The 24,284-nt window shown below is 49.6% G+C and overlaps 1 protein-coding gene across 1 annotated transcript; it reads right to left on the reverse strand.

Moving 5' to 3' along the window:
* On the reverse strand, window positions 1–24,139 carry LOC311232051 (lecithin retinol acyltransferase-like; the record flags this gene model as incomplete). The annotated part of the gene is made up of 2 exons (XM_084318721.1): window positions 1–156; window positions 23,654–24,139. 2 exons carry the CDS (start codon window positions 24,137–24,139, stop codon window positions 1–3), a joined length of 642 nt encoding a protein of 213 aa, XP_084174847.1.
* Window positions 24,140–24,284: the final 145 nt, after the last annotated feature.

Consider the following 24,284-nt stretch of genomic DNA (forward strand, 5'->3'; position numbering starts at 1 on the left):
TTAGGATGCCATCCAGATGGTGAAGGGGATGAGTAACGTAGGTATGGTGGAGAGTGGCGTCACACAGCCCAGATACAGCATGGTTCCCACGCCAGACAGGGCTGTGAGGTAAGCACACATCCTGCTGAACACTATCTTTCTCACCGCCGTACAGAACTGCAAGAGAGAGGCGAAGGATTAGAGACAATTACAGCAAATTATAAATCACTGTGAAACTGTGTAGTGATGGGAATTTGAAGGGAGCCGGATCTTTTGGCTCTGTTCCTTTCCAAGAGCCGTTCAAAAGAATGGCTCATCGTTATTTTCTTCTTTTTTTTAGGGGGCGGGGGTTACTTTTTATCAGTTTATCAGTCTTGAATCAAAATCTTTAGTTTATCTGCAGAATAATCACTAGGATAGGATGAGATTTGGATCAGACTTAGATACTTAAAGCCCCTGGAAACAAAGCCTCAAATCGTTAAAATGTATGTAATATCCAACTTGAGTGTGATATTAACCTGTTACTGTCACTCATCATAAATAGATCAATACAGTCCTTATTAATGTTGCGTTTCTTTTTCAAATGTAGCCAAGAGTAAAGACCCTAACACCCTATCAAAACAGCAGTCAAAGTGTATATTTTCAGCACTACGTTTGTTTACCAATGATTTTAAGTGTTATTATTGAAATATGAGTTTAAAGAATTCTCTGTGCATTCCGGCGGATATAGACCTAAAAAAGATAGAAGGAGACCCAGGGCTTTCGATGGGTTTTCGAATTTCATAAAATACACTTCCTAGCTCACGCCAGCCGCTGTCAAACTTCTGACTGCTAACATGAAACTTTATGAAAACGTGATAATATCTCACGGGTAGAACAAACCTGAACGTTATTGCCATGAAATATAACGTAGTTTGTTTCTTTACCTTTCTGTGAACGTCTAGAAAAAAAACACATCTCAATATGACGAGCATTTTGCATTATAAAAAAGTTACTGTACTTATAGTAGATTTCATTCACGGTCTGTGCTGCCCTAAAACGGGCGGCTGGTGCTACTAAATCTAGATTGAACTCTGCCATTGGAAAGAGGAGATTTGTCCCAATCCATAGATGTATGACTTGGCCATAATAAGGTCATTTATATTCTATATTCTATATTCATATTTAAAATTGCATGTATCCAGATGGCAAAATTCAGTACTGTATCTACAAAAAACCCTGTAAATCATCTGCCCTTTGTTCATTTGTTCATCTTTGGTTCATTACAATTTACTCAAGCATAGTAACAGACACACTATTTCTGACACTGGGAATACATTCCCTGTGGTCCATAGATGTCCCTAGAATAGATACCAAGGACATGCAAATGGACCTTGTAGAAGTGGAGCAATCTTCCATTTACTTGGGTATGTGTACTTTTAGGCAGATTTTCTGAAAATATCTTACAGCTTACTGTAACAGGTTAAGCATTCACCAAAGCGAGTGACAAGCAGGGCCGTGCACAGGACTTTAGAGAGGCAGGTGCTCAAAGGCTGAAAAGGGCACTGGGCCTGTGCTATTTTTGGGGGCCCTTTTTGGGCGGGGATGGGCCTTTTTATGCTTTTTGGGGGGTTTTGGTGATCAAATATACCAAATATTGAACTATAATAATCAGTGCAGGAGCTCACTTATCCTTGAAAGACACTTTTATCACTGACTTAAAAGGCCCATACATCTCCATAAATGTTCAGGGCGGAGGGAATAAGTGCTTACCCTACAGACCCCAAGTCTGTATATTCTGTATTATATGCGACAGGTCATTAGGACAGCAGACTCGGTTGGTACTCCTCAAAACTTACCTTTTTAAAATAGCTTTTAAATGAATTATTATCTTTATTTCATTGTCTTATTATTCTTTATTTCTATACATTTTATTTAAATATTTTATTATAATTTGTATCATTGTTTTATGTAGTTTTTTCTATCATTTTATTTGTTCTTTTTTAATGTCAATATATTATTTAAATTATTCAAATGGACCTCAAACATGTTCCATTGTGATGTCACAGTATGATGTCATAATCAAACATCCTAGAACATTTGTGTGTCAACAATTATCTCAGAAGATCTCAGATCTCAGAAGACAAGTGAAGATATCTGTTTCCGGCTACTTGTCTGTAAGCTTGAATATATTCTGTAGATACCATTTTTAAATCCCCACATTGAAAAGGAAACAATGTCCTGTACAATCCTTAATGAACTGCGTCTGGAGGGAAGGTTCTGTGATGTGGTTATTAAAGTCAACAGCACTGAGTTTAATGCCCACAAGGCAATCCTGTGTTGCTGCAGCGACTATTTCAGGTATGTTTATCTTGGTTCAGGTTAGCTTGGTTCAGGTTAGCTTGGTTAGTAAACAGATACCATACTGTACTTCTACTGTAAACAGATACTATACTGTACTTCTACTGTAAACATATACTATACTGTACTTCTACTGTAAACAGATACTATAATTCTACTGTGCTAAGACCCTATACTTCTACAGTGAATATATATTAGTACACAGGATAGAATGTTGCTTACTGATCAGATATCTCTATACTCTGCATCCCACAGAACCCACGTCACTCACTGGAGCGACTCAGAGAAACCAGTCTACACTATCCCTGGGGTGTCCCCGGGTATGATGAAGCTCATCATAGAGTACGCCTACACCCGCTTTGTGCCGGTGACAGCAGAGAACGTGGAAGAGCTTCTGGTGGCTGCAGACCAGCTTCTCGTCACTGGCATAGTAGGAGCGTGCTGTGACTTCCTAGAAGGCCAGCTGTCTCTGGAAAACTGTGTCAGCATCTGGAGGTTTGCGGACATCTACTACTGCCCTGACCTGATGCGCAAGGCCTATTTCTTCATCGTGTGCCACTTTGAGGAGATGTTGCACGTCTCACAGGAGTTTGTGGAGCTGTCCCTGCAGCAACTGGTGGACATCATCGAGAGGGATGATCTGAACGTGTAGAGCGAGGAGACAGTGTTCTAGGCCGTCCTCCATTGGATCGACCACTCCCGTGAGGAGCGTAGAACACACATCCCTTTGCTGCTGCCCAAGGTAACTAATTGTATTACTGTGCATTACATTAAAACAACACTAGGTTCCCTAGTACAGTGGTTCTCAAACATTTGGGTCCAAACTGTTCCCTAGCAACAGAAACCGTCTACAACCGATGTCTAAGTTGTACCCGCTGTCTGCTTGTCTCTTCCCAGGTTCGCATGGGCTTGATGAGGCCTGACTACTTCAGGAGCAACGTCCAGAACTACCCTGTGGTGAGGGACAGCCACGACTGCAGGCCCCTCATCCTCAGCGTCCTGAAACCCCCTGGCTCCGACAGGCTCCCAAACCCCCTGACCCGGCCACGCCTGCCCCAGGAGGTCCTATTGGCCATCGGAGGCCGGAGTGGCAGCATCTTGACCAATATACATTTACATTTAATGGAAACCAATGTCATGAAGGCTTACAATATCCGAGCCGGTGGATGGATGGACGTGAGCGTTGAAGCGGAGAGTCCCCGGGTCTACCACGTCACCGCTTATCTCCACGGTCTGGTCTACTGCATCGGCGGCTTACGCGGCGTAGAGTATTTGAACAGTGTGAGCAGGTTCAACCCCGTCACTCGCAGCTGGCTGCAGGCGGCTCCCATGCACTCACACCGTTGTTACGTCAGCGTGGTCGCGTTGGACGGCTGTATCTACGCCATGGGAGGGTTCGACGGACACCAACTGAACACCGCCGAGCGCTACAAGCCTGAAACCAATCAGTGGACACTGATCTCACCCATGCTGGAGCACAGGAGCGACGCCGAGGCAGCAGCCCTCCAGGGCAAGGTTGGTATCATTCAGAATCAGAAATGTCTTCATCAAGTCAGCTGCACATACAAGGATTTTGTCTTGGTCCTTTGGTCCATCAACATTAACAGACAAGACAATTAAAGTACAATGAAATAAAATGGAATATATAAACTAAATTACAATATTCTTTCTTATTACAGGTTTACATCTGTGGTGGCGACAACGGGGGGAGTGTCTGCTCACAGCTGAGTGCTACAGCCCAGACACTGACCAGTGGACTCTGATCGCCCCCATGAGCAGTAGGCGTTGGGCAGTGGGAGTCGCTGCGTACGGAGGACAAGTCTATGTGGTAGGTGCACACGGAGACAAATGCTTTATACTAGATATTTCTATAGATATGTATCATTTGACTTGCAATGCTGCTGTGATGCCCTAATTTCCCTAAGTGGATTAATACAGTGTCTGCCTGTCTGCCTGCCTGCCTTAACCACATACTAAAACATTCCTCTCATGTGTCCTGTCCTCAGGTGGGAGGGGTAGATGGTGAAAAACACACCTTCCATGGGACAGGTCCAGCATGGGTCTGACACGGACACCTCCCCTCCCGATTTCTCGGGCACCAGAGAATACCGGGAGGAAACGCCATGCATCGCGTCCTCCTTTGGGACCACGACGATGGCTTGCTTCGCCCACAGAGATTGGATCTCGTTGGCCAGAGCTGTCACTGCTGGTGACCCTGACAATAGGGTCTGTACCAAACCTGAAAACGGGTGGGGTTGTGTAAACACAAGTCCCCGCCTCAGCGTTCTCTCCATCCACCTCGACATATGGCACTGCTGTAGCCATATGTGATGATAATCCCAAGTGCACCCGCCGCCACTTGGCGCTGGTCCGCCAGAAACCGTAGATAGGCGGCCTGGTCCCGCCTGCTGTGCGTAGCCAACCCTGGACCCGCTAACAAGATACAAGATACAAGATACAAGAGTTTTATTTGTCACGGCATACAGGTATACAGTGAAATGCGGGGGGTCTCGCCCGCAACGATGTGCATAATACAAGTAATAATAATAAAGTCCAACCAATAGAGCGACATAGTGCAATAAACAAGTAAACAAAGTAGGCATATCGGTATCTGTACATGAGCTATTTACAGAGCATGGTAGGACATGCTAGGTCCTGTGGCAGTGCAGTACACTGTTAGCTACGGATGAGGCATTGGGTCTTTATGTACACTGCTATACAATGCTATATTATACGATCTCAAGCTATACTATTCTTAAAGTGATCTTTCCTTCTGTAAAGTGTCCATAGTGTGAGCGTGTGCAGCATGAGTGTGTGTGTGCTCATGTTAAAGTGGCTGCTAGTGTGTGAGCGTGTACAGTGTGTGTGTTGTGTGTGTGCTCATGTGTGCTTGTGCGTGGAGAGTTCAGTGTTCAAGGCTCTGATGGCCTGGGGGAAGAGGCTGAGCCTAAGTCTCTCTGTCCTCGTTACTGGTGCTCGCAGGCGTTTGCCTGACCGCAGCAGCATGAACAGGCTGTTGTTGGGGTGGTGAGGGTCTTTCATTATCATGCAGGCTCTGGATTTGCACCTCTTGTTGTATAGGACCTGCAGGGTTGGTAGTGCAATACCCGTGGTACGCTCTCGGCTGAGCGCACCACTCTCTGTAGGGCCTTCTTGTCCTGTAGGGCCTGTAGGGCCTTCTTAACCGCGCGAGCAGAGCGTTCCGTGGAGTCGGGACATCGGACCCTGACACTACCCACGAGGCAATCGCACCCAAGGGGGGACCCCGACAGAAAGGGCCGGTTTGATACGAGAAGCTGACATCATACTAGGTGACAAAAGCTCCCCCACTGAACACCCCTCCAGAATAGACTGCTGAGGAATTGTTCTAAGGCTGGACATGCAAGGTGTGAGGCCCCCACACTGCCCGATAGGGTGGGTTCCTACACACCGTAACCCTGCAGTGATATTACTACCACCCAAATCACGCGCGCCTGCCAGACCACTGCCGGTCTTCCGGGAGTGGGAGGCACTAACGTGATACCCGGCCTGGCGAAGGCGAGGTCGGGGGAACCCGCACTGTTTGCCTCAAGAGGTCTCGAGCCCCCCTGCTGACAACCTTTGTAGTTGACAGACGTAACACCAGGATCAACCAAACACAGACGCAGAACGTGTGGCGTGGGAGCCGCTTGACAGCACAACATTCTCACGGACAGACCCAGTTTCAGCCATCAACTGGGTGTCAGCCCCTGTCCCCATGAGAAGCGAAACGTGGGGCCACTTGCGCTTCATTGAGGACACGCGACCCACAACCAAAGGAAACAAATCAGAGCCCTTATCCCGCTGGTGTTGGGGGGGGGGAGTGACCGGAGAGCGAGCTGCACACAGCTAGACGGCGACGTTTTTTTAGGGTGTGCTCATCTAATGTAGCCGATCCCTCGGCCGCCAAGGCTGTCGGCCTTGCGGTCACCTGTTGACGTTGTGCCCAGGGTACCTCAGGCGGGGGAAACATGGCCGCTGGTTGAGGGCCTCTCACCTCTGGCTGCACGGTGTGAGGCGGTGTGGGGCCTAGGTCAAATACCGCCCGCGCTCCTGCGGAAAGACCAAAGTCCCTCTGCGGAGAGGGGAGCCCTGAGGAGGGGAAAAACTAATAATAACGTCAAAACCTTGCATGATGTTTCGACGTCGGCTGGCCTTCAAGGCCCCGCCACCCGACACAATTTTTTACAGAAAAAACAGCAATTCGAACAATGTTACTAATCGCTGCTAATTCTATACCGTGGCGGTATAGGCTTAACAGCCCACCAGCCACCTGCCGGGCCGACTCACCTCATGGCGTCGGCCGGGCGGGGCACCGTTCCAACATGCCAGAGGCAAAGGACTGATGCCACCTGCTTCACAAGTACGGAGCACCAGTGGTGGTTGCAACCAGCAACCTCCACTGTGGTGTGCACCCATGAAGGGGTAAATGAACTAAAACTCCACCAACACACTGCAGAATGGGCTAGCCCATACACACAATGTTAAGGGGATGCAGACCAGAGAAACACCAGTCCCGCACACAATTCATAGATTCACAAAAAGCACACCGGCCCTAGGCCTCAGCCCATTCACCCATGAAAAAGGTAAACAAGCCCCTGTCAAAACTCCCAACAATAGACACTGATTGACCGTCAGCATGAATGGTTAAGAGATTTGATTTGATTGATTTGATTTTTATTTAGTACATACAATTTATACAATAGTATAAAAACAAGGGGTACACGGATAACATGTGAAAGTCTGTCGACTTGTTTCCCAAGAAGAATACAGTAAATCACAAAGAAAGAGTTAAGAAGATAAAATAGATACAACAAGTAGATAAAATAGACAACACAATTTTCTGAAAGAGCCTCATTACAGCATGTCATTTTCCTGTTCTTCAAGAGTGGTGGCCAAGCACCCTCTGCAACCTATTGTTGCAGATGTCGCTTCACACCCCTCTTGGATGGCCCTGGGCAGAGAGTTCCACAGCCGGCAGGCTGTAGACAGAAAGCCATTCTGTGAATAGGAACCCTTTCTAGGCTCATAAACTGAGAGCTGTCCAGACCGTAACTGTCGTCCGTGGACCTGGCCACGCAGGACAATACGAGAGCATAAATATCTGGGGGCAGATCCATTTAACATTTTATACATATGTCCCAGTTTCAGAGGAGGGAAGACCTTTTTAAAAAGACAGCCCTCAGCGGGGAATCAAAAGAACAGTAACCCAGCATCGTAGCATTAGCCGCGCGCTCCAGGATAGCCGGGAAAACGACAACGTTTACCCAGATATCCTGCCCCTTGCGCCAATACACAACTCGGTTGTCTCACGGGACAACGAGCAGTATCACTAACGCCAGCATTGTTATGCCTGGTGGCGCAGGCCCTACCTGAGCGCGACCTAGCCACGACAGCTAACCGCCGTGCGGCGTCCCTCGATCCGCTGTCAGAAGACGAGGAAACCCCAGGACAGGCCCGATGCGCTGTTAGAATGTGCAGAGAAGATTCCAGGGGCTGGAAAATCTCCGGCGAAAACCCAACATTTTTCAATTTCTCTCTGCATTTCATAACAACTAGTTCATGGAGTGCACTGCAGCGTCCATGATGGAAATGAAAAAAAGAGGAAGGGCGAGTATGACCATGTCCGGTGTCTTATAGGGGGACACTGGGGCGGGGCCTGGTCAAGTGCATGGGTGCATTGTTTTCGTTAATGAAGTACAGTAGGTACTGGAGATAAGGATATATCTCGGTATGGCGAAGAGCGACACGCGAGGCCAGTACGCTATATAACCACACACCTTTTTTTTTTTTTTTTTTTGGTCTTTTTCCCCCTCCATTTTTCCTCCGATTTTCTCCCATCCCAATGTTAGTCGTATGCCAATTCCCAGTCCCTTCCTGGTCGCTGCGCTTTACCCCCCACAGTCAGATCATTTTGGGAGAGTGGAGGCTACCACGTGCTTCCTCCGACACACGTCCAGCCAATCACCACTTCTTTTCACCTGGCAGCGCGGATTCTCATTGAGAGAGCGTAGCGTGTGGGAGGACCACACTATCCCCCTCACGTCCAATCCGCGCTTAGCAGGCGCCCCGACCGAACTGTAGGAGTCGCTGTTTACAACGACCCGGACCCACCCCGCCAGCTTCTCCCACCCTCTGATACAGCCAATTGTATCAGTGCAGACGGCCAGCCAAGCTGGTGACAACCCCGGAGCTGTGAGCTGGATTCGAACAGGCGAACCAAGCTCACAGCTCCGGGGCTGGTGACGAACGCAATCTCCGCTCGACCACCTAACCGCCTAACCACACACCTTTCTGATAGTGGGGTGCCTGGACACTCAGTCATTTAAAATGTATGCTGAAGTTTTGTTTTCACTTCTAATTTGAAGATAAGGATCTATAGAACAATTTTAGCTTGAGTGTCAAGTAACCAGTTGAATTTTATAAAAATGTATCCAAAATGGCCACAATCGAAATCATGAATTCTTTAAAAACGTCTTAATGTTCACACAATTGCTGTGTAATATAATTTTGTATTGCTATTTTAAGTTAATATTATGTGAGGAATCAACTGGAGTTCAAATATTGATGTTTTGAATATTCTGGTATGGCAAAGATGGCTGCAATTTCTGTATTTATTTCGAATTACGCTTCATAACTTTTATTCTATTGAACCTAGAATGGTGATGTTGGTGCCTGTACCTAGGTTTTCATGAATGAGTAATTGAATAAAAATAAAATAAACATGATTGGAGCATATCTTATATGATATTTCACACAATGAGACAATAAATATGTGGATAACTAGAGTTAGATATGAAAACTGTAAACAACAGTTGATTGTGAAGAACAAACGATGATTGTGAAGAACGTCCTCATCACAAGAAAGGATCTGCATCTCAGCACCAATGTCAACGCCATGCCAAAGACCTGATGGAGGTGTTGCTGAGCAATGGGAATCCCTTTGAGGAGGGCAGTAAAGACCTCATTAGACAATAAGGTGTGTGAGTCTGCGGCTGCTGCCCTATCTGTCCATCAACTCGAGTCTACGGGACAAGAGCAGTACAACAATTTCAGGAAGAGTGCTTGAATCAAATGACAGACTTCTGACAGCACCGATCAAGCGAAATAACTTACTGTTGTTCCATGAGAAGAAAACACAAAAGAAGACAGCAAATAAGCTGAGAATGCAGCACTTCAAACATCATGCAGAGCTCTATGGGAAAGCTTTTATTGTGCTAGACACAATACACGTCAAGTAGAGATATTTCTGTTGACGAGGAGTTAGTTGCACCAGGTGTAACAAGACATTTTCTCATTCCTGTCAAATAAGTTGTTAACAGATGGACAGTTCCCAGATGACAAGGATATCTGTCTACATCACTGCAGGTGATCAAGTCCACCATGGTTGGAAACAGTGCACCAATGGATCAATGCAATACTATAGGATCAATGTCCTATAATACATCTCCTCCACGCCCAAACATCATCACTTGGGAGGGTGCATACTGGAGATACAGATGTTTGTCGTAATCCTTCTGACTAATTTCCATCACATCAAGCCACTAACAGATACACACCGACAAGACATCCTCAATTTAAAATCCATTCCCCTTGAATGAATGAATGAATGAATGAATGAATGAATGAATGAATGAATGAATGAATGAATGAATGAATGAATGAATGAATGAATGAATGAATGAATGAATGAATGAATGAAAACTTTATTTAACAGATTGCAGAATTGGTACAATACAGTACGGCTCAATACACACAATTGTTAAGGGGATGCAGACCAGAGAAAGACGTTTGTCTTGTTTACATCAGGGTCCCCCATTTTCAATTCATAGTGTACAAATTTACTACATTCATAATTACTTTTGACGTGAACAATAACGATTCAGCGAACATCGCATCACTAGAACTGTGCCTGTCTGTCTATGGTCACAAAGATGCAGGAAGATTAACTGCGTGCAGGTTGTTAGTTATCAAAGAACAACGCTAGATGGCGGTGCTCACCAGGGCACCTATGTGAGAGTCAACTTCATCTTCAGTAAATTGCCCCCTGCTGTCAAAAATATCAACATATGACCAAATGTCAATGAGCTAAAACGTTCATAGTATTCCAATGACGTGTCATTCCAACCCGATATGGTGCAGCAGTGTCGCAGCTGACTGGCCACGGTTGTCATTTAATAATGACCACCTGTTATTTAATTACAATCACCAGTTTTGCCGACCAAGATGTCTGTGATGGAATAATATGAATACTCACAAATCTACATATCCAACTGTTCTCATTTCAAATGAATTCGTTGGCAAAGGAGATAATTTTGTGCAATCATCTAATTGTTAAGAGTGGATCAAAGTGACTTGGATCAAGGGAGTGCGGGACCTGGAATCTCTGCACAAGGCCGACGTGCAAGAAAAGGTTTCGACATCCACGCTCAGACCTAAAAAGACTATACATCCAGATGAACCCTTTCACTACCACACTAAAGAAGGTTAACCTTCCACTACCACACTAATAATAATAATAATAATAATAATAATAATAATAATAATAGATTGAATTTTAAGAGAGAAGCGCCTTTCTCAGACTCAAGGACACTGTACAAGTGTAGCAGGGTGGATTATCCCTGCTTCGTGGGAACTGTGGGGTGCGGTCAATAGGTAGCGAGACACAGTAGCACCCTGGCCAGCTGCACCTCCGTCTTTGGGGTCCGGAGCGTCAACTGGAGGCTGGTAGTGGGGGTGAATGAGGCCCAGGGTTTACAAACCTGGTCCGGTACTCTGGTCTTCCTCCCTCTCTCTGGAGTAGTCTGCAGTACTCCCCAACACACCCTCACCCTCCACAGTTGCCCCTTTTTCCCTCCCACACCTACTGACCGGATGGTAGCGAAATAACTGGGTTCCCCCCGCAAGCAGTACCCTCCCTTATGTGAGACGACCAGAACCCTTACAATGGAAATGGAAAAGGTAGAATAGCAAGGGGTTACGATTACATATATTACCCGTAGCAAAGGGTTAGGGTTAGGGTTAGAAATAATGAAAGACACACACACAAGACTCCCATCTACATCCTTTACTGTTATTTAAAGACTGGTCATCTACAAATATTTAATAGCAATGGGTCAAACGGAAGGTAGTTCTACTATTACTCAAGTTGTAATTCAATACCTTGCAAACACTTATATTGTACACCCACACAGTATAGACTCAGGTATTGCAGACCCAAAGTTAATAGACCCAGATATTGTAGACTTCAATATACTTGACTCCTTACCCACGTCTGGGCTAGTACCAATAATAATACCTCTTCTTAGGCTTTACTTATATGGCAGCGTTACGTTTACCCCCAAGAGGGGAAGGGTTAAATAGATGGGAAAGTAATATTACACACACATGGTATCACGCTCAAAGAAAAGGAAACAAAACCAAAAGTGTGGGCCCACAATTACCAAAACAAAAGCCCTATGCTAATGCCGGCATGTAATGTTTATGGGGTACCCCTATGCACTGTGGTTAGCAAACACCAGCTTCGCCCGTAGGCTGCGACACACTGTGTGATGTACGATAGGATCCTGGGCGCCGAAGCCCTAATGTTTACTCTACCAAAATGGCGGCCGCGCCGCTCCACCACCGTCCTGGTGGCAAGATGGCGTCGAACACTCGCGCCGCAGGTGCTAGCAGGCGGAGCTATAGCAGAGAGGCAGTGCTGGCTGAGCTGGTGCTGGGCGAACTCTGCTGGTGGTAAAGAACTCCCCGTGTCCTGCAGGCAGCCTGGGGCAGGGTGTGCTGCTGCTCTCCGGTGCAGACAGCTGTTGACGACCGGGCAGACTGCTTGGATGTCCCGTACGTCTCTGGCACGCAGACTATACCGTCACTGTAACTAGGTATAACACGAGCAATGCTACTGTGATCCTTAGCCGCACGCTACCTATACCGCTCACTGTAACTAGGTATAACTCGACTCTTAGTGCCCGACTCTGCACTTAATGTTCATAATATCATAACACTGGTACTGCTAGGATATCGTCTCCACTAGCCAGTACTTCCTATCCCCCGTCACTGTTCCACGGGGCACTCCGGCATAAACGTCAGCAACGGGGCTGTCTAGAGCTCCCCCGTTAGACGTGACTTCTCGTGGTCAAGTTCACTGCCGAGAAGAGAGCGACTTCCGCTCGGCTCCTCCCTTTATCATCTCTCAGCTCTCTCCGCCACTCTCTGCCTGCTACTGCCCCCTGCTGGTCCCGCCTGCCAGTCACAAGGGGGACGCACTGTAAAATATGAATCAATACTGTCATTTATGATCCGTATTCACATGTTCTTTGGACGGGGCGTTTGTGTCATTGTTCGTGTGAATCAATGACACTAGTTAGAATGTCTTTGTGTACAAAAAGGGATATAAACACAGTCAGCAGTTCTGAATAATATACCATATTTTCCAGACTGCTACATTTCCCCCCACTTTGAACTTGCTAAGTCCTCTGCAAGTTAACAACAAAACAACAAAAACAAACGCATGCATGAAAACGGTCCTGAGACCAACAGTTTCACACATCGGTTGACAATTACACATTATGCCAACAGTTTTACACACTCCCTCAGGAGTTGGACACACTGTTCCGCGAACACGCTCTTGAGCACGTAGTCCTGGCGATACCGAGCGGGTAGCCGACCTCTGGTGCTCCTCTGGGGCCGAGCGGCCTCCACTCTGGGGGGTTCCACCTCCCCCGCCTCCGATTCCGTGTCGGATTCCTCAGTGTCTGTCGGCGGGTCCTGGACCACGGCCTCACCCTCCGGGGCCATCGATGGACCGCCCGCGGCCTCCTCTTCGACTCCGTCTCCGCCGCCTTCCCCCTCCTCTCCTGAAGGGGTCGACTCCACCTCTGACTCGGCGCTTACGGCCTCCTCAGGGGCGTCCCGCAGGGGACCGGGGTGGTTACACGCCCTAGGATGCGGTTCCCGCCGGTGCCCGAAAGCACCTCCGATGTCTGATTCGGACGAGCTCCGCGGTGCCACCGGGATCTGTCGAGGGGCCCTCCCCCGCACTTCCGGGTCAGAAGCCGGGAAGGGACAGGTCTTGAGCTGGTCTCGATGCACGGTCCTTTCTGGACCCCCTGCTTCGGGCCTGACCGTGAACACGGGCGTCCCTTCGTGGCTCTGCTTAACCACCACATATGACGTAGGCTCCCACTTGTCTTGTATCTTATTACGGCCCCGGATTCGGTGGTCGCGTATCAGGACCCGGTCTCCGGCCCGCAGGAGTGCACCTCTGCTCTTCCTGTCGTAAATTCTCTTGCGTCGATGGGATGCCTGCTTCGCCGTGGCCTCAGCGGCCTCCGCGGCGGCCTTTAGTCGCTCGTGGTGACTCTGCACCCACTCATCTAGGTCTGCCGCCCCCTCCTCAATGACGTCTCTGCCCCCTAGGACATCTCGGGGCATCCTAGCGTCCCTCCCGAAGAGCAGGTAGAAGGGAGAGTATCCAGTGGAGGAGTGCTCGTGGCAATTGTATGTAAGTACCAACTCGGGTAGGTGCTCCTTCCAGTCCCGCTTCTTCTCTGCGGGCAGACTACGCAGCATGTCGTGCATTGTCCGATTGAATCTCTCGCACTGCCCATTCCCCTGGGGATGGTAGGGCGTGGTGCGGCTCTTTGAAATCCCATACAGTCGGCAGAGCTCCTTGATGACGCTCGACTCGAAATTTCGCCCTTGATCGGCATGGAGTCGGGCAGGGCAACCGTAGTACACGAACCAGTACTTGATGATGGCAGCGGCGGTGGTCTTCGCAGTCTGGTCTTTGGTCGGTACGGCAATAGTGAATCTGGTAAACATATCGGTCAGCACCAGTACGTTCTCGTAGCCACCCACCGACCTCTCCAACACGGTGAAGTCCATGGCCAGGACCTCCATGGGGGCCGTCACGTTAGTGCAGGTCATCTGGGCCTGGGCTTTAGGGAACACGTCGCGGGCTAATGCACATCGCTTGCATCGCTTCACCCATTGCTTCACCTCTTCTGCCATTCCGATCCAGTAGTAACCTCGCCTCATCAGGACCACCGTCCCCTGTCCCCCGTAGTGTCCCGCGTCTTCGTGCTGGGTCTCGTAGATCCTCCTTCGCAGGGCTGTGGGCACCACCAGCTGGAGAACCTCCTCTCCATCCCGGGGATCGCTTACGCGCCGAAACAGCACTTGCTGATGCAGACGGAGTCGTTCCCACTGCCCGTATAACTTGCGGAGTTTCGGGTCTCCTTCCTTCAGCTGTACCTTAGTGGGGGGGACCCCCTGTGTCACCGCCCGCCACACCGGACCCAACTCGGGATCGTCCGCCTGGAGCTGCCGCATTTCCGCCCAGTCATATCCGCTGTTCCCCTTCTGTGCCGCTATCCGTCGTGCGCCGACACTCGAGACCTCCCGCGTCTCTGTCGGTCTCCCAGGGCACAGCAGGGCCCGCACTTCCTCCGCTGGGACCACGACGTAGCCCTCGCGGGGGCGACTGGGGCGGGGACGGACAATGGAGCGGCCCGTTCCTGGAGACCCTGACGGGTGTGGGTGCCAGCCGCGGCTATCATTAGGAAGTCTTTCTCAGTGTCTTCCACTTCAGGTTCTGATCGCATCGGCATGCGAGACAGAGCGTCTGCGTTCTGGTTGAGTCGACCAGGTTTGTAGTGCACCACGAAGTCATACTCCGCGAGCTGAGCGTTCCACCGCTGCTCCACTGCTCCCAGGTTGGCCGTGCCGAGGTGTCTCAACGGGTTGTGGTCGGTGATCACGGTGAACTGGGCGTACATCAAGAGGTCTCTGAACTTCTCGGTGACCGCCCACTTCAGGGCGAGGAGTTCCAGCTTGAACGCACTATAATTTTGGTCATTCCTTTCGGACCCACGCAGGCCTCGGCTCGCAAAGGCGATGACTCGCTCTACGCCCTCCTGTTTCTGACTGAGTACCGCTCCCAGTCCCAAGTAACTCCCGTCGGTGGTCACTATGAAGGGGAGCTGGAGGTCGGGGTAGGCCAGCACCGGGGGTGTCAAGAGGCACTGCCGCAGATGGTCGAAGGCCGTCTGACACTGCGGCGTCCACTTGAAGGCCTCGGGCCGGCCCTTGGCGAACCCCTTTTTTTCTTTCCCCATCAGGGCGTGCAGTGGCTGGGCCACCTGGGCGAAGTGGGGCACGAACCGCCGATAATAGGACAGGAACCCGATCACCTGCCTCACTTCCTTCGCCGAGCGCGGCGCCGGCCAGTCCTCCAACGCCTTCACTTTGTCGGTGTCGACCTGTATGCCGGCCGCGGAGACCACGTGTCCCAGGAACTTGACTTCGGTCTTCAGAAGGAAGCACTTCCGGGGCTTGAGCTTGAGTCCATGCTCCCGAAGCCGTCCAAACACCAGGTCCAGCTTCTGACAGTGGCTCTCGAAGTCGCTGGCGAACACCAAGACGTCGTCTAGGTAGACGAGTAGGACGTCGAAGGCCAGGTCCCCCAGCACGGCGGTCATCAACCGCTGGAACGTCGCTGGTGCGTTACACAGTCCGAAGGGCATACGAGTCCACTGGTAGAGGCCGAAGGGCGTCGTGACAGCCGTCTTCTCTTGGTCTTCCTCTTTCACCGCCACCTGGAAGTAGCCGGCGGTGAGATCGAGCGAGGAGAAGATCTTGGCTTGCCCCAAGGCGTCTAGGGACTCCTCGATACGAGGTAGGGGGTAGGCATCCCGGTGTGTCACGTTATTTAGGCGGCGGTAATCGCAGCAGAACCGCACGGAGCCGTCTTTCTTTATGACGATCACGGCTGGTGACGCCCACGGACTGCAGCTCTCTACCAGGACACCCAGGTTCACCAGATCTTGCACGTGTCTCTTTACTTCTTGGAACACGTGGGGCGGTATTCAGCGGTGCCGTTGCTTGACCGGGTGTGCGTCACCAGTGGGGACGTAGTGTGTGACCGTGGTTGTGTAACCATAGTCCCCGTCGTCAACGGAGAACACCGCCTTGTGTTTCTCCAATACTTGATTCAGCCGGCTCACTTGGGCTGGTGTGAGATCCTGCAGGTTCGCCTGTACGTCCACGGCGAGCCTGTGGGTCTTCCCGTCCGGCTCTGCCTCTGGCGGGCTGGCTCGAGTCTCAATCGCCGTCACTCGGACGCCTCCGTCTACTTCCTCTACGGTCACCCTCTCCTGGGGCCGTACCTGACGGGGACAGTGAATCTCTGCCAGTCTGGACCGGGGTCGGAGCACAATCTCGACGTCGGTCGGGTTCAACACCCGCACAGGCACTGTCCCCTGTTGGGCGTAGGTCACCACGTTCGCCACCAATAGTCCGGGAGGCAGGTTGGCACTCGGCGTGTTCTCCAGCATCACGGGACGCCGCATCCCTGCTGTCGTCGCGCAACGGCCTGAGACGACCATTTCGCTGTGCGGGGGAATGACCACAGACTCTCTGCCGGCCACCTTGACGTACCCCATCTTTCCCGGGGCGGTACACTCTCGGCCTTCTTGGGCCAGGACGGCGACCACACGGCGGATGGCGATGCTTCTAGCTTCGACACGTCTTCGGGTCACCGGCCGCATCCCCTTGATCCCTGCGAACAGGCCATCTACTCCGCCGAGCACGTTCATGCCCAGCAGTCCCTGGACAGCGTCTCCTAGGTCCCCTCGGCCTGGGTCGTCTTTTAGTATGAATATGCATTTCCCCGTGAATGTCATATCTAGGCACTTCACTTCGGCGTAGAGACACCCCACCACTGGGATCTCCAACCCGTTGGCGGCGATGAGAGTGATCCAGTTGGCGGGGGTCAACTTCGACTTCGGGAAGTGTCTTTGAAAGTGGCTCTCGTACATGGTGGTGACTTCGGCGCCGGTGTCGAAGAGGCAGCGGGTCTCGACCCCGTCGATCTGGACGTCTAGAGTGAGGCATTCCCCTTGCGCGTCTTGCGTCTCGGTGCCCTCCGTGGCCGCGCCGGCGACTCCGGTTATGACGGCGTCGACTGTCCTTCGTGCTCCTGGTCGGTGCCCTGACGAGCCCGGAGCTTCGGGGTTGGGAGTAGAGGCGGGGCGTGGCTCGCCGGCCGAGCGGGGGCATTCTCTGCTGATGTGGCCCGGCTGATTGCAGGCATAGCAGATCAGCCGGCCGTCTTCGTCTCGGCGGGGTTCTCGCGTCGCGTCGTCTCGGCGTCGCCGTCCGGTGGCGCCTCTCCGGGGCGCGTCCCGCTCCCGTGAGAAGGTCTGAGCCAGTTGTTCCTGGCGCACGCCTAGTTGCTCCATTCCCGCCTGGATCTGCCGAATAGTCTCCCGCAGTGAGTCAACGCTCGGCGGGGTCTCCCGTCCCTCTCCAGCCGCGGCGTGGACTAAACCCCGGGGGGGACCCTTGTCGGCGGGGTGGACCAGCTCGTCCTCCGTCCAATCGATCGCCGCCTGCAGTACCTGGGGAAATGGCCGCGTCCCGTCCTCCCTCATGTACTTCCGCATTTCTCTCCTCAGGGCATCGTCCCTGAGGCCCACCACAAACCGCTCCTGCAGCAGGGCGGTGGCGTCGGCGACCAGCGCGGGCGCCCGACGTCGTAGGCGACGGATCCTCTCCTGCAGGTCGTAGGCAAACTGGCGTACGGTCTCTCCGGCGGCCTGTCTTCGGTCGAAGAACTCCCCCAGGCGGACGCTGACCGGGACCTTGTCCCCATAGGTTTCTTCAAGTATCTTGAACAAGGCTTCCGTGTCGGGGACGGTTCCCTCCGTCAGGAAGCGTACCGTCTGCTTCGCCTCGCCTCTGAGGTGGAGCTGTACGACCTCCGCTTGTTCCTCCGCGGGCACTCGACTGGCACGGAGATGGGCCCTCATTGCCTGGATCCAGTCCTCTACAGGCAGTTCCCCCCTCTCCTGTTCACCTCCAAATTCGCTGCACTTCCGCTCTCGTTGGACGTACACCACCGGGAGGGGCGCTGGGGGAAGCTGTTGGATCATGGCCTGGGCCAAGGCAAGCGACTCTCGGTGCCTGGCCTGCTCCAGTTGTTCGTGTTGGTGGTCTAGGGCTTCCGCCTGGTCTTGGAGTTGACCCTTTAGGAACTCCATTTCGGCTGTCAAGGTCCGCACCGTCTCGGCTTCAATCCCTTCCTCTTTGAGCGGGGCCGGCGAGTCACCTCCTTGCGTCACCCGGGACGGCCCGGCTTTGGCCTCGGGCTTCGGGGTGTCGTTGTCCGACATCTCAGGTCTCTGGGTCGTCACTTACAAGGGAGTGGAGTAGGATGTTGATCCTGTTCGTGACGCCAAATGTAGCAGGGTGGATTATCCCTGCTTCGTGGGAACTGTGGGGTGCGGTCAATAGGTAGCGAGACACAGTAGCACCCTGGCCAGCTGCACCTCCGTCTTTGGGGTCCGGAGCGTCAACTGGAGGCTGGTAGTGGGGGTGAATGAGGCCCAGGGTTTACAAACCTGGTCCGGTACTCTGGTCTTCCTCCCTCTCTCTGGAGTAGTCCGCAGTACTCCCCAACACACCCTCACCCTCCACAGTTGCCCCTTTTTCCCTCCCACACCTACTGACCGGATGGTAGCGAAATAACTGGGTTCCCCCCGCAAGCAGTACCCTCCCTTATGTGAGACGACCAGAACCCTTACAATGGAAATGGAAAAGGTAGAATAGCAAGGGGTTACGATTACATATATTACCCGTAGCAAAGGGTTAGGGTTAGGGTTAGAAATAATGAAAGACACACACACAAGACTCCCATCTACATCCTTTACTGTTATTTAAAGACTGGTCATCTACAAATATTTAATAGCAATGGGTCAAACGGAAGGTAGTTCTACTATTACTCAAGTTGTAATTCAATACCTTGCAAACACTTATATTGTACACCCACACAGTATAGACTCAGGTATTGCAGACCCAAAGTTAATAGACCCAGATATTGTAGACTTCAATATACTTGACTCCTTACCCACGTCTGGGCTAGTACCAATAATAATACCTCTTCTTAGGCTTTACTTATATGGCAGCGTTACGTTTACCCCCAAGAGGGGAAGGGTTAAATAGATGGGAAAGTAATATTACACACACATGGTATCACGCTCAAAGAAAAGGAAACAAAACCAAAAGTGTGGGCCCACAATTACCAAAACAAAAGCCCTATGCTAATGCCGGCATGTAATGTTTATGGGGTACCCCTATGCACTGTGGTTAGCAAACACCAGCTTCGCCCGTAGGCTGCGACACACTGTGTGATGTACGATAGGATCCTGGGCGCCGAAGCCCTAATGTTTACTCTACCAAAATGGCGGCCGCGCCGCTCCACCACCGTCCTGGTGGCAAGATGGCGTCGAACACTCGCGCCGCAGGTGCTAGCAGGCGGAGCTATAGCAGAGAGGCAGTGCTGGCTGAGCTGGTGCTGGGCGAACTCTGCTGGTGGTAAAGAACTCCCCGTGTCCTGCAGGCAGCCTGGGGCAGGGTGTGCTGCTGCTCTCCGGTGCAGACAGCTGTTGACGCCCGGGCAGACTGCTTGGATGTCCCGTACGTCTCTGGCACGCAGACTATACCGTCACTGTAACTAGGTATAACACGAGCAATGCTACTGTGATCCTTAGCCGCACGCTACCTATACCGCTCACTGTAACTAGGTATAACTCGACTCTTAGTGCCCGACTCTGCACTTAATGTTCATAATATCATAACACTGGTACTGCTAGGATATCGTCTCCACTAGCCAGTACTTCCTATCCCCCGTCACTGTTCCACGGGGCACTCCGGCATAAACGTCAGCAACGGGGCTGTCTAGAGCTCCCCCGTTAGACGTGACTTCTCGTGGTCAAGTTCACTGCCGAGAAGAGAGCGACTTCCGCTCGGCTCCTCCCTTTATCATCTCTCAGCTCTCTCCGCCACTCTCTGCCTGCTACTGCCCCCTGCTGGTCCCGCCTGCCAGTCACAAGGGGGACGCACTGTAAAATATGAATCAATACTGTCATTTATGATCCGTATTCACATGTTCTTTGGACGGGGCGTTTGTGTCATTGTTCGTGTGAATCAATGACACTAGTTAGAATGTCTTTGTGTACAAAAAGGGATATAAACACAGTCAGCAGTTCTGAATAATATACCATATTTTCCAGACTGCTACACAAGGAAAGGATGGAAAAAAATAAAAGTAAGTAATAAAATTGAAAAAATATATATAATAAAATACATAAAATATCTGTAGTGTGGGTGGGAAGATTTGGTTGTTCCTCGAATCAGGACAAAAGGATATCGAATATTAGACACAGGACAATGAGTTCAAACATCATGTATTGCATTTATTGAATAATCAGAAAGAATAATGACATGAATTATCGGGTGGTCCATGGATCACGACAAGCTTGTTGACAGCAATGCAGTATAGCAGAGTGGCCAAGGAGCTCTCCTTTCCTCTATTCTAAAATGGTCTGATATACTGTCCGACCTAGGGTGTCTTCGCTGGCTGACCAATCAAGTGTGAGACACCTGTGTCCTTTCCCATATATGATTCAGCTCGGACCAGGTCCTCGAGGATGCATAGTTATGTAACAGGAAAAATGCACGGGTGCCCACCCTGCACTGACCAGCCACCTTTCTGGAGATAAAGGGGCCCCTTTAACCTTGGCCTAAAAGCCTCTCAATGTAAAGGGAAACATAGTGTCCTCAAATGTTTATGATACTGATTGTACTGTAATCCTATTTATCAATGACTTTTAACTTAATCAATGTTCCTAATTAACTAATATATTTATATATGATATAAGCCTAAAGTCTGACGTTAATTTCCGACATGTGGTAGTGAAAGGTTAACCTTCTGTAGTGTGGTAGTGAAAGGGTTAACCATTTGTCGTGTGGCAGTGAGCGGGTTAACCTTCTGTATTGTCGCAGTGAAAGGGTTATCCCTTTGGTAGTGTGGTGGTAGTGAAAGGGTTAACGCCACTGTGCATTTGAACTCAATGCCACCACCAATTATGTTGTCCAATAATCTGTTTGTTTTTTTCCACTAAACCCATGGATATATTTGTGAGCCTTTTCTCATGCCTCCAAACCACACTTAAAACAAGGTCCCATTCATGTGACCTTCGTGATTCAACAATCTCGTGGGTAGAAAACTAAGAAAATGACGGCGGCTGGGTGGCGCAGCGGACATTGCGCTCGTCACCAACGCAAGAGACACCGGGTTCGACTCCGGCTGTCGGCGTTGCCTCCGGCTTGAGCCGGCCCTCATACTAACTCAATTGGCAGAGTCAGCGGGTGGAAGTCGATGGGTGGTAATCTGGACGTTGTGGACAGCGACTCCTACAGGTCGGTTGGGGGACGCCTGCACAGCAGAGACAGGAAAAATGGCGAGGGTAGTGTGAGCCTCCCACACGTTACACCTCGGCAATGAGAGTCCGTGCTGGCAGGTGAAAAGATGTGACAGGCTGCCTCCACATCGGAGGGGACATGTGATGCAAGGCTTCTATCCTCCCTACAACCGGCCCGTGGGGGGCATATGCGAGCAACGTTCAAGACAGGGGAGGGGAGAATTGGCACGGCTAAATTGGGATGGGAGAACATTTTTAAAAAGAGGAGAAAAGTGGATTTAAAAAAAAAGGAAATGCTGGCTGTTTTTATTCCATTAACAGTCCAACAATGCCGTTGGTCCAAAAATATCTGGTTTTGTGATCCTAGATCAAAACTCTTGACACTTGATGAACGTGACGTTTTACTCACATAAGTGAAAAGCACCTTGAAAAACTACGTTTGACATAAAGCTGCTGATTGCAAAGGTATTCAATCACTTCTAGTGATAACAACAGATGGAAGCTTTCTCATTCAGTGATATGATGTACCAGTTTAGCAGACAGGAGTTTAATAGACTAGGATTATAGGAATGGAATGATAGTCTCTAAATCTAAACTATATAATTTTCACTTGTCACTTTCCCAGACATTCCCAGACTCATTTTCAACATTAGTTATGTGTGCAAAGTAACAAAAGCTTCCTCTTATCTGACATTGCATCTTCGTGGCAGATGAACGCTAACTGTACCTGGTATCTTGATATTATTTGTATTCAATGTTTTAACACATATATACAAACAAAGCAGACAGAACAGACCAAATCAAGACATCAGATATGCACAACGACAAATAAAATAAATAATGAATTTAAAATATATATATATATATATATACCCCCCCTCCCCTCAACAGAAAGGAAAAAAAGAAAAAACAAGACAACCAGTCACTCCTTTGTGCCTCGTGTTAGACATATCAAGTCTTAAAGATTGAAAAATATATCTATAGTAGACGCAAAGTCTTTTTACATGGCTTTTGTGTAAGAGACAGCTTCACAGTTGCCATTCAGTCCACATAGTCCAGATATAATCCCTAATAGTATACAAAGTAGCATCAGGCCATCAAGAGTCCCTTCAGTTGATGCCTTTTTAGAGCAAGGAGCCGAGGGAAGAAACACCACAGAACAACAAACACACAGCAAAAACAGACAAAAACAGTGCTCTATAAGTTCACATTGTCTTAGACATCTGCAGTACGTATTATATATTGTAATGCTTTTTCACAGAACAAGAATTTAGCCCTTCAAACAAGGAAAGTAAGTCCGTCTTGGTATAGGCCATTTCAAACCTAATTATCAGCATTTACGAGTTGACGTGTTGATTGTTGTTTAACTGTAAAGTAAATAGCGATGGACTGCTCTGTTGTATGTTAGAGCGATGGACTGCTCTGTTGTATGTTAGAGCGATGGACTGCTCTGTTGTATGTTAGAGCGATGGACTGCTCTGTTGTATGTTAGAGCGATGGACTGCTCTGTTGTATGTTAGAGCGATGGACTGCTCTGTTGTATGTTAGAGCGATGGACTGCTCTGTTGTATGTAAGAGAGATGGACTGCTCTGTTGTATGTTAGAGCGATGGACTGCTCTGTTGTATGTAAGAGATGGACTGCTCTGTTGTATGTTAGAGCGATGCTCTGTTGTATGTTAGAGCGATGCTCTGTTGTATGTTAGAACTTCGTAAAGAAACTCAAAGTACTAAGAGTGATACACTGCTCTGTTGTTATATATTTTTTATTGAACAATCTTATCACACTTTTTACTGTCCGTTCTATTTTATTATTTTTAGCCTATTTTAAACTGAATCAACCCGCACTTTTTTACTCTATCTAATCTATTCTATTTTATTATTTGTATTACTGAAAAACTGTGATTTACCTTACACCTTGCTACCTCTCTATATTTGTTTTTTTTTATTTATGCTCGCTTATGCCTGTATTTTTTACTGTTGTGAAGCACTTTGAAGTGCAACTTCTGTATGAAAAGTGCTATACAAATAAAGTTATTATTATTATTAACTGTACCTGGTATGTCTGGTAGCTGATGGCCATGCCGTATCGACAGTACATGACGTAGTGTTCACAGTTGTACCACAGTAAACTATACGTGACGACGCCCACCAGCTTCTCCGCCCTCCGGCCCACCTCGTCCCCGTCCAGAGGGGTCCGGCTGCAGACCTTGTCCATGTGGTTGACGAGGATCTCCGAGCCGAACCCGAAGTCCACCAGGGAGTCTACTCTCACGCTCGCCTCCTTGGCGATGACCCCTAGTATCAGCCGGCTGTTGGTCACCATCTTGGCGATGGCGGACTTGTTCTTGGAGATGGCCGGCAAAATGTCCGGGATGAGATGGGCCACGCGGTTGTCGCCCAGGTAAATGCCAAAATGGGTGAACAATGTCCTGGGCACCTCTAGCAGGTCACCGCGCTTGTAAAGGGACAGGTCATATTTAGAGTCCTCCTCGACTTTGGAAGCCACAAAGAAAAGGTTGAACAGTTGGAAGGGAAACATGATGGCAAACAACAATGAACTGTTGGACGCTGGGGCATTTTATTTGTGGCAATGTTGGGTGGAGCTAGGAACATTGGAAGGATTAGGTGTTGGTCAACTTTTCAGTCTAATTTTGACACAAATAAAGGAGCTTTCTATAATCGCA

The sequence above is a fragment of the Notolepis coatsorum genome, assembly GCF_963971535.1.
Source record: "Notolepis coatsorum genome assembly, chromosome: 7".
NCBI classification, from domain to species: Eukaryota; Metazoa; Chordata; class Actinopteri; order Aulopiformes; family Paralepididae; genus Notolepis; species Notolepis coatsorum.